The 14,867-nt window shown below is 45.8% G+C and overlaps 1 protein-coding gene across 1 annotated transcript in view; it reads right to left on the bottom strand.

The window, feature by feature from the left end:
• Positions 1-14,867, bottom strand: part of COL22A1 (collagen type XXII alpha 1 chain) — a 310,548-nt gene that overhangs the window by 75,234 nt on the left and 220,447 nt on the right. The window contains exons 25-31 of the mRNA XM_075920074.1: positions 8,515-8,568; positions 6,859-6,912; positions 4,990-5,043; positions 3,757-3,810; positions 3,173-3,208; positions 1,953-2,015; positions 417-470 (exon numbers count right to left, since the gene is read on the bottom strand). Coding sequence (XP_075776189.1) covers positions 417-470; positions 1,953-2,015; positions 3,173-3,208; positions 3,757-3,810; positions 4,990-5,043; positions 6,859-6,912; positions 8,515-8,568 — 369 coding nt within the window. The remainder of the gene's footprint in view (positions 1-416; positions 471-1,952; positions 2,016-3,172; positions 3,209-3,756; positions 3,811-4,989; positions 5,044-6,858; positions 6,913-8,514; positions 8,569-14,867) is intronic.

Raw genomic sequence — 14,867 nt, 5'->3', positions numbered from 1 at the left:
AGCCAGGACGAGCAGGGATGCTATCCCTAGTCTGTTTACCAAACGCTGGGAATGGGCAACAAGGGATGGATCATTTGATGATTACCTGTTCTGTTTATTCCCTCAAGGGTAGCTGGCATTGGCCACTGTCAGAAGACAGGATACGGGGCTTAATGAACCATTGGCAATACCTGTTATAGTCGATCTTATGTTCTTATGTTTTCTTAATAGATGTCTGTCCAGGCTACTTTTGAGGGCTGGGGGCTGGACTCGATGACCTCTCGAGGTCCCTTCCAGTCCTATTATTCTATGATTCTATGATTTCCATTGTTCCACTGACACTGTAGCTTGCCTATTTCTGCGGTACTATGCTTTACCCTCAATCCTTTGTTCTTCTTTCTTTTTGGTATAAGTGTCTGCTGCTTTCTGTGACTCACCTTTTCACCTCTTTCACCTTTGAATCCAGGGAGTCCATCTCTTCCTTTTTCACCCTAGGAACAGACAAAACACTCTGATTTTACCGGAAACACCCATACCTACTGCACCATGACCACAATGCCATGGTACTTTTTTACTGTTGTTTGATCTTATGGAGTTGGTTTAACTGCAGCACTAGCAGTTAAACCAACGAGTAACATCTTGAGATTAGTTCACAAAAAGAAACAAGCACTATTTTCCATAGCTAACAGTTTGCACGTCCATTTATGGAAAAGAGATTGAGAACCCTAATTCAATTTGCAAATAAAAATGATGTTACTTGAAACTCTTGAAGAAAACATAATTTAACATTATTTTTCTGTTGGGAACAGAAGAGGCAGTAGCATGATCAACCACGCTGAGGCTACACATTTGGCCCTGTGTAGACGGGCCAAATGTGGGGAAAAACCTCTTCTGAAAAAAAATTGGAAAAAAGTACACAAATTAAAGTTCGCAATTTGCGTACCTTTTTCTGAAAAAGAACTGCAGGGTAAACATAGTCTGAGTGACACTGTGACAGGGTGGACTAGGCCCAGAGGCCCCCTGATGAAGGGCCTGTGATCCTGCCACATCCTGCCCCCAAAAGGCCATATAAAAGTCCTCCAGGAGTCAAGAGTGGCTGTGGAGGAACCAGCCAATCAAGAGCCAGGAAGGCCTACAAAAGGAACTGCAAAGCACTGTAGCAGTTAGTTGCAGGGCAGAGCTCAAAGAAAGAAGACAGAGGGTGACTGGCTGGCTGAGGGAAAAGCAGTTGCTTTTCCGGAAAAAGTGGCCAGTCTAGCCAGCCTGGCTTATTTTAAGAGGAATAAGGGATCTTTTGGAAAAGGCTTTATTTTCTGAAAGATCCCCGTCTAGACTGGCGCTTTTTTCTGGCAAAGCTCCGAGCCGGAAAAAAGCGGCAGCTATGTTTATGCAAATGAAGCGGGGGGAATTTAAATCCCCGCTTCATTTGCAATTGCGATGTGTCTAATTTGCATCCCTTTTACGGAAAAAGGATGCAGTCTAGACACAGCCAATATGAATGGCAATGCATATGCATATGGGCTCCAACACCCAGTGAAGCCAATGCCAGGATGCCCATTGATTTCATTGGAGATTGGCTCAAGCTCTATATACATAACCACCTGTAAACACTATGGGCTAGATTTTTAAAGCACCAAAGTGACAGAAACCCAAATCCCATTGAATTTTTCAGTGGGACTTATGTTCCTAAATCACTTAGATGCTTTTGAAAATCCTGATGCATTTTCTCTTTATAGTGCATTGCTGCTACTTCCTCACAACCATTATGAAATCAGCCATGACCTGTGTCAATCCTGAACATATATTGACCGATTGGCCCCTAGCTTGTGAGCTCACTGGCTATCTGTGTGTTAATGGAGGGGAGCCGATGTGCTTTCCAGGGGCTGTTCAGCTCTTCACCACAAAGATCACACCCAGCGAGAGGAACTGACAATGGCCCCAGTCAAACTAAGCAACGCCTCAAAGTCACTCACCAGATCTCCCTTCTCTCCCTTCTTCCCAGGTAACCCTGGAGGACCAGGAAGGCCTGTTTCACCCTGTAAGAGAGCAAGAACATGTGCAGTCTGCCCAGGAAACTTCGCTGCCTGGATTGTTGTTGAACTTTGGGGAATAATGAAATAATCAGAGAGGAAATTGTGCTAGAAATATGCTGGATCTCCTTATACTAGGAAGCAGGATTTGTGCTGTGACAACTGGTGTATGGGATTGTCCTTCCATCCCATAGCTTTCTCCCCCGCAGAGTAAGAAGAGGTACATATGTAAGGGACCCCCCCAGGCCAGATGTCTAGTCCCTTTTTCCCACCCCAATAAATTGTGGATTGTCCCTGATAGTCAGTGCTCAGGCATGGCTCAGTCTAGATTTCAGTGACCTGCACTAGGTTCCCATGTCCTCCAGTGGCAGACTGTTCCACTGCTTCATCAACCACAATCTCACTTCAATTAGAGTAATGGGGGAAAAATCCCATTCACTTCAATGAGAGTTGGGCCAGGCCTACAGAAGCCATCCTACCCCATACCCATGTGTCTCACCAAATAATTGCCCCTCCTTAGTGTTTCCAGCGATCGGTGCCTGCAGCCAGTTATCACATTCCCCTTGGTTGGCCCTGAGCTGAGTTCTTTTAATCTTTCCTTTGGCCCGTGATGCTTTGCACTTCTAGATACAGTCACCCAAGGTGGTGGGAGGGCAGCTGCTGGGTACCCACCCCACTGCCCCAAGATTTCTGACAGTACTAAGTTCCATCCAGGATTCCCTGAATCAGCACATCCTCTGGCCAGCCGGATTCTGTCCTTTCTACATCTGGGGCTCAGCTGGGCTGCTCCAAGATCCCCTGCCTTGCAGCACACTTCCCACCACTAAGAGTTGCTGCAGCCAGAGTCCTACCCTGTCCCTCTCCTCAGGCTCCCTGGTTCTGGCTGCTGCTCTTGCTAAGGGCACACTGGGATGCAGAAAGATCCAGCTGCAGGGGAATATGATGAAAGTCTGGAGGATCTGCTTCTGGCTCCCTTTGAAGCCAGCACCCTGTGTCCACAGTGTGGCCCTACCGTCTGCTACCAGTGCCAGTCCGTGAGTCTGCTGCTAGGGTCAAATCAATCTCATTTTATCTAATTACTAACGGAAGGATGTATTCCCATCTCTGGTTCCTTCACAATGCTCTGGCCGGTGGCCTTGTTTTGCTCAGTTTTGCCTGCTCACCTTCTCACCAGCTAGACCGTGATCTCCTGCATCGCCCTGGGAAGACAAAAACACAGCTTTGGTATTACAGGGAAGTAGAATCATATGATCCTAGGGCTGGAAGAGACCTCAGGAGGTCATCGGGTCCAGCCCCCTGCCCAGCAGGAAAAATATAGCCTCTTATAATCACTATGCTACATTCCCTGTCACATACACAAAATAGATATGTCACAGGCGTTCCTCCCTCCCTCTCTGGCCCAGATCTAGAAATGGGCCCAGCTACATGGGTTAAGTTCCAAAACCACAGGAAGCAGCCAGGATCCAATATGCTGAAGCAAACCTACCAAAATGTCACATGTGAGCATCAGGCCTTGAGTTCTACTTTGGTTCCATCTCTATTTCCAATGGTACATTGTGACGAAATCATCAGTGTGCAGGAGAGAAGGACGTGCTTCTCCTTTCCCTTACAGTGGTGTTACACAAATGCAAGCCTACCAATCACAGCAGAGCTACTCCTGAGCACCGTGGCATCAACACAATCAGAATCCATCTCTGGCTGATTCGATTCATGCTTACAGAGAGCTCCGGGACTTGGACTTCCTTACCTTGGGACCAGCTTGCCCAGGAAAACCGTCCTGTCCCCTCTCTCCTTGTTCTCCCTGTAAAGAACACAAATGGAGATTCAAAGAACAATTCTCCAGAGGTGCAGTAAACGTGAAGACAAGGGCTTCGGGTGGATCTCCAGGGACTCCATGGGTGTGTATGCATGCTTTGTTTGTTTCCCGAGATGCTGTCCCTGCTCTTGAAAAATGTGTGCACACAATCCCAAAGCTGACTCGATTTCACTCTGGAATAACATGGAGCCAAGTTCCTTCTCTGAACAGCCTCAATCCATTGTGTAAGAACAGCTCATCATCAAAAGTTCACTCCTTATTTCCATTCTGAATTTGTGTAGCTTCAACTTCCAGCAAATGGATTGTGTTGTGCCTTCTCTGCTAACTGAAGAGCACGTTATTAAATAGCTGTTCCTGTACTTGTAGACAGTGACTAATCCCTTAACCTTCTCTTCGTTAAGCTAAATAGATGAAGCTCCTTGAATCTATCACTGCAAGGCAGGTTTTCTAATCCTTTGATGCAGGCCAGCAGCTTCAGGCAGAAGAGATGTAGCACCTGCCACCAGCATTCCAAATCTGCTCTAAGGCTTCAACATTCATACTGCCACCACCTAACACGAGTGGAGAAGATAGTTGCTTAAAGCCTTACAGAGAGCCCTTTTCCTTAATGTAACCATCAATACTTACTGACGCTTCCCCTTCTAAGTCAAGACACGTGCTAATTCTCCACCTGGATAGCCAAGTAGGGAAGAGTGCGTGGCTTTGACATCTATCATTTTGAACAGAATTTATTGTATTGTGTTCCTGTTGCACTTAGCCCCTCTGAGAGGGTACAATATCTGGGGCAGGGCTTGGAAAGGAAGGGTGCGTTCTCTTTCCAGTAGCTGGGACAGGCGAAAGAAAAACCTGGGGTAACCGCGGCCCATATTTTTGGTTGTTACTCATGAGCTTTAGGTGTTTGAATAATAAATTGTGCCCTGTGAAAAGAGCTGTGGCATCTGGCAGGATTGTAACTATACCTAACAAAGTGCTGCATCAGCCTCACAAGGGCTGGCTATACCAAATTCAATACAATAACTTCAGCTCATTTGCCCTGAAGCTGTGCCCAATGGCTCCATGAAGTGGAATGGACAAACATTTAGCATGGAGGAGTCAAACATGCTGTCTGCAGAGCAAGGTCAGGAGGTAACTAGTGTAAAAATTGACATAGCCCGTGCCACTTGCCTTTTGGCCCAGAAGCCCAGGAAGACCATTTAATCCATCCTTGCCAGGCAATCCCTAAACAAGAGAAAATTATCAGCTGCAGGAGTTCACTTATGTTCAGACCATTGTAAACCTGGACACAGTTAGCACCCAGCCGCTATGAGATACAGGCACATATGACCTCACTGTGCTCTCGTTTATGCTGGTTTTAAGGACAGCAGAATCAGCCCCATTGATTCTTTGCTGAGTTTTCACATTTCTGTTCTATTTTCCATCTGGATCACAGGGAAACATCATGTAATAAACATGTTCCCTAGACGAATAATGCAGCTCCTATCCAATAAACCAGTCTTGGTAAATGGCCACTGGATGTCACTATTGCTACAAAGAAAGAACAGCAAACACTTTACAGACTATAAATAGACTAATTCTTAAATAAGTTTAGAGGTGGTATCTTTACTCAGCGGTTTCTACTCTCTTCTGCTTCCAAAAATAAAATAGTCTGTGTCTTTCTTTGAGCATCAGCAATTTATTAAATGTATACTCTATTGCATCTGTGTGGAAGTATCAGTTAGCGGGATCATCATGAAAAAGATTTCTCTAATGTACTGGTAATATAGGAAAGAATCTAGTCTTAAATCTTGCCACTATAAGAACCTTACAGTTTGTGGGGCTACCTAATTGATCCTAATTGATCTGCCTTGACATTAAACACACCATGGAAATTAATTTGCTGTTCTAAAATAGAGCTTTTGCTTCAATTCAGATGCTAATTTAGGAAGTTTCTAGCTTTTTAAGGAAATGAATTTTGCAATAATTTGAAGGCAGTAATAAAATATAATAATAATAATAATTTTAAAAACAATTATTGCCTGAATGCAATCTCTCATCCCTAGAGGTTTTTAAGTCCCGGCTTGACAAAGCCCTGGCTGGGATGATGTCTTGTTTTGGGCAGAGGGTTGGACTTGATGACCTCCTGAGGCAGGGGTGGCTAACCCACTTAACAAAGAGAGCCAAAACAGTGGTGGAAAAAATACGAAGAGCCGCACTAGAATTGTCAAGCAAAAATTATTTTAAAAAAAGGACGCTGCTCCTTTAGGAAACAAGCTTAGGCTTTTTGGCCATATCAGGCTCCCATCAACAGCCGCCATCTTCGGTGCCATTTTGAATTGCCGCCTTGGTGAGCACAGGGGAGCTGGAGGCCAGGGGAGGGACTGGGGGCGGGAGGGTAGCCGGGGGCCATTGGGGGAGGGGCACATGAGCCGCACTTTTGGGAGAGAAGAGCCGCATGCGACTCATGAGCCATGGGTTGGCCACCCCTGTCCTGAGGTCTCTTCCAACCTTATGATTCTATTATTCTTGTACTAAAATCCCAAAGCATATGTAAGACAGATTCTTGAATTAGCCAGCAGAAGGGTTTGAATCCATGATTTCTCTTGCTGAATGCATAAGTCTCTAGTGCATGAAAAGGAATTGTCCAAGTGGTTACCTGTAGAAGACTCATTAACTGTTTTTGTGGACAAGCTACCATAAAGAGGGTAGAAGTCAGGCCTTGTCTACACTAAAGGGAAGATCGCTGCTGCCATGGTCAATCTTCTGGAGTTTGATTAAGCAAGTCTAGTTAAGACTAACTAAATCAAACTCAGAGAGTGCTCTGGCCAGCATCCAGTACTCCTGCTTTTGTGAGGAGCAAGAGAAGCTGATCAGAGCATTTGCTGCCACTGGCTTCCCACTGTGGAGATGCCACCAAGCTCAGTTTAAGGTAAGTCGACTCCAGCTAGGTATTCTATGTAGCTGGAGTTGCTTACCTTAAGCCAAGCTAGTGTAGACCTGGCCTTAAATATGCACAATCAGAGATGATGGAAATGAAAACAGCAGTTCTAAACTTACCGCTGGTCCTGGTGGTCCAGTTTTACCAGAAACACCAATTTCTCCAGGCAATCCCTAGAAATGAAACCACAACAGGGAGCTATGTTCAGCATTTAGGCCTTTGCAACACAATGACATTTACACACTTTCTGATATTGCAGCTTACTGACTTCTGCTCAAATAGATAAGCACAATGTGCTCACTTACAAAGGCCAGCTTCTACCTTAGGAGCTGGGAATAGTTGTAACAGTTAGTTTACTTCTGAGGGAATTCTGTGCCAAAAAATGAAAATTCTGTGTACAATATTTTAAAAATCTGCATATTTGTCAAAGTAACACAATATAATCACACCATTTTTAATTATTTGCTGGCAAATATTTTGAAATAAATTTACCAAAATAATTGAAAATATTACAATTATGTTGTTACTGTGTTATTTTGACAAATACCATTATGCAGATCTTTACTACAGAATTTTAAATGTTAAATATTTTTTACCCAGAATGTTTAATTTTTGGTGCAGAACGCCCTGAAGAGTATTAGGTTTCTATGCGGCACAATCTGGGGGTTGGGGGAGAAATCTGGATACAAAAAGGCTTTTCGAGGGTTCTAAGTGCAGGGGAAATGGCACTCCGCAGAGGAGACCAGGTAAAGGTGGCTAGGGGTTAGCAGGGCGCTGCTGGGGAAGTGGGGCTTTATGGGGTTGGGATCAGGGTACACCTGGTTAGGGCTCAGAGAGGTGGGGATCCTGATATGAGGGTCTCCCAATGCAAAACATGCAGCTTGCTGGGGTGGAGTTCAGGGGGCTTGGGTGCAGGGGGCTCCCACTGGGGGTGGAGGGGCAAGATGGGGGTTTCCAGGTGCAAGAGGGTCTGAGACTCAGGGAAAGGTGCAGGGTAGTCCAGATGCATGGGGGCTGGACAGATAGTGGGAGCAGCTCCCTATGCAGTGACCCCTGGGGAACAGGAGGTAATATATGGGGAGCTGCACCCACTGTCTCCTCAACCCCTGTGCCTCTGCACTCTCCTACACCCAATCCCCGATTGCTAAGCTTTACCCCCCAACCTCCAGACTCTTACCCCCTATCAAGCCCTTTCCACGATGGGAAGCTTTCTGCAGCCAGGGAAGGTTTCTGAGGGTTGATCTGATCAAGCCCTGACTGCTCCATGCAGGAGAGAAAGAGGGTGAACTCTGTCTCCACAGTCCCTCTTCCCTTACCACCGATCCAGCTGGGAGTGACAGCTCTGGTGGGCTATGGCATCCCCAGTCCCTTCCTCCCATCCTGACTTACAGCTCCTCTGGGTGCCTGAATACAGGCACCCACACTGCTGGGAAGGGGTGGGAGAGCCCTGATGCTCCTGCTCTTTGTTCCCCTCAGAAGCCATTTTTCTGCAAGGAAGGGGAAGCAAGGAGACTCTGTGGGGGACGCACTTCTACACATGTGCAGTGGCACAGAATTCCCCCAGGAGTATGTGAAGAGGCACCATCACATGAAGTCAACCAATGGCTCCCAACAAGGAGATGCGAACATGAATGTGTCCTAGCTAAAGGCCCGATCTCATTGAAGTTAATGGCAAAGCTCCCATTGATGGGAATAGTCCTGCAACTTAGTTACTTCAAAATGTTATTTCTATCCCCTTGGAAACAATCAAACAAATCTTAAGCAAGTTCCCTTACTGGAGCACCTGGAGGTCCGGGAGGGCCAGCGACACCAGGAGACCCGGCAAGACCCTGCAAAAAAAGAAAAAAAATGTTTTATCCAACCCACTGACATTCCATCTTGAGTGTGAAAGGAGGAATCTTCAACTAGGCACAGGACGTTCTGCTCCCAAATGCCGATTTTAACCACACACAATAGTGGCCTTTATTTCATTAATCTCCATTTAAAAAAAAAAAAAGAGGACACAGGCCAGAAGTGAGCTGCTGCGGGGAGATGGGGAGGGACGGGAAGGGGGCTGTCCTCACAAGTAGAACAGAATGACCAGCTTTGCACAGGCAGCTTCTTAAATCACTAACGACCCTACCTGCAAGATGAACTCCAGATCTGGTCGTGATGCAAGAAACAAGTGAATCTCAGGCAACCGCTACTCACTCACAAGGCAGAACCTGTCCAGGGACACATTCTAGCCAGAGCAAACTTAATGTAATCCTGATAGATGTTGTTTCACAGAGAAGCCGAGAAGGAAATGATTTATCTCCAAGACTGGCTTTTGGGAGTAAATACGAATGAGACACGGTAGGTTGTTTTGTTTTTTTAAATATGACTGTGCCCAAATTCCTTCAAATGACTGGACCTGATGCCGTTGAGCCAATACTTTACAAAAGAAAACTCCACACCTATAGCTGTGCCATTTGAGTCATAGTCAACACAAACATAGTGCAGAAAGTGGCCTCAATGTGTTATACCAGAGGGAGATGTAAATACTCCAGCTGTTCATCTGGGCCCACACGAGACTGCCTGCAGTACCGCAGCAAGCTGGTCCAGTCAGGTTTTAAGCGACTCAGGCAATAGGAATGACACCGCTTCCCTTGGGAAAACATTTCCTACTCCTGTGTTCTCACGATAGCCATGAGATTTACTCGTGGACTTTAAGGCCTGAAGGCAATGGCATAATCATGTAGTCTGGCCACCTGCACATTGCAGGGTGCAGTGCCTCTGCTACCCACTCCTGGAGTAGGCCCCAAGCCTTTGGCTGAGGTGCTGAAGTCCTCAAATCTTGAGGTAAAGTCTTTCAGAGATTGCACTCTTTAATCCAAACCAGCAAGTGAACTGCGCCCCATGCTGCAGATGAAGGCAAAACTGGCCAGGGTCTCTGCGAATCTCACTGAAAACACCTTCCTGACCTCAAACACGGTGCTCAGCTAGACTGCCTTTGGAGATATTTGCTCATAATAATCCCAGAGAGGCTATGTGCCGTTGTAAGCACCCTCCTCAGACTGTCTCCTGCATAAACTTACTGGCAGAGGACCCCCCCCCCCCCCCCAGCTACCCAGTATGCCACTCTATGTTGCTTGTTTCTATCCTTGCATGGCCATAGACATGTGTGCCCTCAGGCAAGGTGAGGGGGGGGGCACTTCTGCTCTCTCAAAAGGGCAGAAGGGGTAGGGCTGGGGGCAGCCAGCCCTCCCCTTTAGAGCTGCAGTAGAGGGTAGAAGCCCCGCCAGGCCCCTTTGAACCATTGGGTTTGGGTGCAATTGCTCCTTTCCCCTCCCCCTGTTGGCGGGCCGGTAGACAAATCCAGGCTGTTTTCCTTTCACCGCGTGTATCTTTTATTCCACATCACTTTTACACACAGAACATCCCATTAGCATCACGTTGCCTGAGCTTCCCCTTCTTGCCTCTTCCTTCTACTTACCTCCTCCCAGTTACATCATTAGCCCAGCAATTACCACCCAGGTGCTCATAAGCTGCCATCAGAAAGAATTTAATTGCTCACAGCTGAGCCTGCAGTTGTCTTCACACTGCAGCCGCCTCAGTGAGTAGGGTGCTGTTGCTAACACTCGGTTGTATATCAAGCTTATCTTGACAAAAGTTGGCGGGTTTTTTTTTTTTTGTTATTGTTGGGTTTTTTTGCTTTTTGTTTTTTGCCTCCACTACTCCACTCGGAAAGATGTCCCAGAGCTTCACTCCTCTGGTGGTCAGAAACCTTTGTCTTACTTTGAGCTTAAACATGTTGGTTTCCCAATTATTTCCATTTGTTCTTGAGCCAACACTGGTTTTAAACATACTGTGGCTGGTATAAATGTCAGTCAAAAGTATCAAATGCAGGTGCCTAAAGTTAGACACCAACATCCGTAATTAGACACCTTAAGAAGTGGTTTGAACTCCAGAGGTGTTGAGCCCTCTGCTCTGGATGGAAAGGGATGTGGGTCTCTACTCAGAGAGAGGTGCTGGCTACAGACCTGAGAGGGCATTCTGTGAGCAGAGCATGGAGGGGGTTAAAGGAGTATATGCCCCAAAATTGCAGTACTGAGGCTCACTGAAGACCTAGGATGGAATTACTCATGTGCTTAAAGTTACGCACGTGTCAAAGAGCTTTCATGGGTTGGGACCTAAACAAATAAAGTAAGGAGGAAATGTAGCCTGCCTGTTCTGTTAATTTTCAGTTTTCCAGCAGCAGTTTGCAGAGAGCTCTGAGGCTTATTTCGAAAGTGCCCAAAGAATGAAATGGAACTGGAGACAGACACAGGAGCAAAAACAAGTCAGCACTTTGGCCAACAGATCCCATCAATGCCACTATTCAACATCACAGGCCGCAGGCTCCGGGACTGGAATATCACAGGTCACAGGCCAATGTTGTGCTTCTTCTTGAAGGAAGAGATGAGAGGGGGGAAGACGGCGGCAAGAATGAAAGATGAGGCCCTGGTGGTGGTGGTGTTTTAGATAAGGTCGCAGGCATATGAAATGAGGACGTTAGGATACATTGACTCAAAGGGAGTCGAAAAATTGACAATGTCACACCAGCAGAGGGGGTAATGCACTCAGGAATTGGATCAATTGAAATTCACTGGCCTTGCTGCAGTTCTGTATCGTGCACAGTCATTTTCTACAGCATCTCAAGCTACAATAGATGTGAGGCCATTACCAGAACAGTAGTTACAGCAGGCCTGAAGTGCAGGTAGAACTTGACAATCACAAGGGAGATCTGGAGCTGAGTCCCTAGGTTTTACCAACTTCTGCTGGCGTGATCCAAGCCTAAGCTGGAAGCCCTATTAAGGGGAGTTGTAACTGCACAAAGTTCCTATAAACTTTCCTACATGGAGGCTCCCGCAGCCAGAAAGTGCTACCCCAAAACTGGATCACGCTAGCCAGGAAGAGGCCACAGCTAAAACTTGCACCTTGCTAAGCTAGCAAGAGAGAATAAACTTTAAGAAGCAACAGCATAAATCAGCCTAGTGCAAGAGACAAAGCAACAGGTACTGGTAAAATAATCTGTGGTGACCATGCAAGGACATTTAGAAGATGGGAAGTGAAGGGGCTGGTGTTAAAGAAGACAGGAAGCTCAGAGATGGAGGCAGAGAAAACTGATCCCATTCCCGCAAGAGCCAACACCACATAGAAACAAGAGAATCACACCCATTGTGAGCAGGCCATAGAGAAGAATGAGTTGGGGGTAGACCGACCTGGGATGGTCAGAATGCTGAACCCCTCTCTCCCCGAGCTGCAGTTTGTTTTTAAAAGGCCTCTCAGAAGAGATGGGTTTTACAGTGGAATTTGAACAGAGAGGGGATGGCTCTGGCAAGCAAGGCAAGGCAGAATGTCTTAAGAACATAAGAACGGCCGTACTGGGTCAGACCGAAGGTCCTTCTAGCCCAGTATCCTGTCTGCCGACAGTGGCCAGCACCAGGTGCCCCAGAGAGGGTGGACCGAAGACAATGATCAAGTGATTTGTCTCCTGCCATTTCTCTCCAGCCTCTGACAAACAGAGGCCACGGACACCATTTTGTCCACTGGCTAATAGCCTTTTATGGACCTAACCTCCATGAATTTATCTAGCTTCTCTTTAAACTCTATTATAGTCCTAGCCTTCACAGCCTCCTCTGGCAAGGAGTTCCACAGGTTGACTACACGCTGTGTGAAGAAGAACTTTCTTTTATTAGTTTTAAACCTGCTACCCATTAATTTCATTTGGTGTCCTCTAGTTCTTCTATTTAGGGAACTAATAAATAACTTTTCTTTATTGGCCCTTTCCACACCACTCATAATTTTATAGACCTCTATCATATCCCCCCTCAGCCTCCTCTTTTCTAAACTCAAAAGTCCCAGTCGCTTTAACCTCTCCTCATATGGGACCCGTTCCAAACCCCTAATCATTTTAGTTGCCCTTTTCTGAACCCTTTCCAAGGCCAAAATATCTTTTTTGAGGTGAGGAGACCACATCTGTCCACAGTATTCAAGATCTGGGCGTACCATAGTTTTATACAGGGGCAGTAAGATATTCTGGGTCTTATTTTCTATCCCTTTCCTAATAATTTCTAGCATCCTAGTTGCCTTTTTGACCGCTGCTGCACACTGTGTGGAAGTTTTCAGAAAACTGTCAATGATAACTCCAAGATCTCTTTCCTGATTTGTCTTACACATGGCACTCTGTGGACGAGGGCACAGAACAGAGGAACTGTCACACTGGGTTAGACTCATGGGCTATCTAGACTTGCATCCTGTCTAAGACAGAGGCCAGCACTAGATACTTCATAAGAAGATGAAAGAAATCCCACAGAAGAAGGCAGATATGGAATATCTGCTCCCCTGCAGATGAGGTTTTATATCCAATACAACAGTCTTTCGTTATTTATTAACTATAATAAATCTGGATGATCTTCCTAGCCACATAAGTGTCTAAACCATCTCTGAATCCTACCAAGTTCTTGGCCTCAAAAACATCATATAGCAATGAGTTCCACCGGCTAAGCATGCTTATTGGTACCACTAATCATTCAAGTGCAATCTTTTTCTATCGTAATCATCATGATACTCTGAAGTAGGTTGTTTATGCACAAATACATGACCAATTCACCTACATAAGTGAAAGCACGGGCAATCTACAAAACCGCACCCTTGTGGGACAACTATCTGGGCAGAGGTCTCCTGAGGGGGAAGGCAGCTTTAATTTATATTGCCAGAGCTCCTTGGGAGATGCACTGAATGGGAATACTTTCTGAGCAGCCTGGTGCAGCCAGTTTTCTGGGCAATGCTGCCATCTCTAGAGCAAAGGAGTCGTATGCCACTAGAACTGCTGCTCCTGACAAATTTATTCCTACCAAAGGCCTGCAGGCTTGGCTGCCCGAACTGATCAGGGCCAATGGATAGAAAATGCCGTTGTGTCACACACAGAATGTGCAGAAATCTGTCATGCCCTTGTCCCTTTTAAAGTCATTTCTGCCACGATGCTTACAGCAAATCGATTTGACTTGTATACACGTTGACACTTGTTGTTCCCCTTCCCCTGGGTTCTGCTGGTCTTTCGAACCATAGCAAGGACTTCTCTTGAATCTGTAAAAAGGACCTGCCCCATAGTGGGTACTACTACAAATACGTATAATATATAAGCTACATTGTACCCCTAATAATTCACCCAAGCTCATACCATATGTCTGCTATATGTCTTTTCTCCTTGTTGCTGATAATCAAGATTAAATGGAATTTGGTTTCTCTGATGACCTCTTCAGTGATCATCTTCAAGAAAGATGTGGAGAAATTGGAAAGGGTACAGAGAAGAGCGACAAGAATGATTAAAGGTCTAGAGAACATGACCTATGAAGCCAGGCTTCATGAACTGGGCTTGTTTAGTTTGGAAAAAAGAAGATTAAGGGGGGACATGATAGCGGTTTTCAAATATCTAAAAGGGTGTCACAAGGAGGAAGGAGAAAATTTGTTCCTCTTGGTTTCTGAGGACAGGACAAGGAGTAATGGGCTTAAAGTGCAGCAGGAGAGGTTTAGATTGGACATTAGGAAAAAATTCCTAACTGTCAGGGTGGTCAAATATTGGAATAAATTGCCAAGGGAGGTGGTGGAATCTCCCTCTCTGGAGATATTTAAGAACAGGTTAGATAGACATCTGTCAGGGATGGTGTAGATGGAGCTTGGTCCTGCCTTGAGGGCGGGGGGCTGGACTCAATGACCTCTCGAGGTCCCTTCCAGTCCTATTATTCTATGATTCTATGAACCCTGCAGATCAAAACTCCCTTTCCCAAAGCCAGTTCCCAGGGCTGTCACATTTAAATTCCAATCTGGGAGAGACAAGGACACTGAGTTATAAGAGTATTTCACTTTGATTTTGTTTGATTTTTTTCCCAAGGCCCAAACAATTTCATACCCTTCCAAGTATCACTTAGCTGCAAAGCAATTTAGAGCTTGCAGGAGGTAGAACCAATTATAAGCTGGCTAAAATGCCCTGGCATTAAAAGGCAAGACAGCTACTTCCATATTTTGAATGTAACTGACGTGGGACATTCACTTTTCTTTTAATCTGGATGCATCCACTGCCCACATGAGCTTGAGGTGCAAACAGGATTTTTCTCCTTTATGGTCT

The sequence above is a fragment of the Pelodiscus sinensis genome, chromosome 2 (genome assembly GCF_049634645.1).
Source record: "Pelodiscus sinensis isolate JC-2024 chromosome 2, ASM4963464v1, whole genome shotgun sequence".
NCBI lineage: Eukaryota > Metazoa > Chordata > Testudines > Trionychidae > Pelodiscus > Pelodiscus sinensis.
The sequence above is the reverse complement of the archived record's forward strand: the minus strand, read 5'-3'. Positions and strand labels throughout refer to the sequence as shown.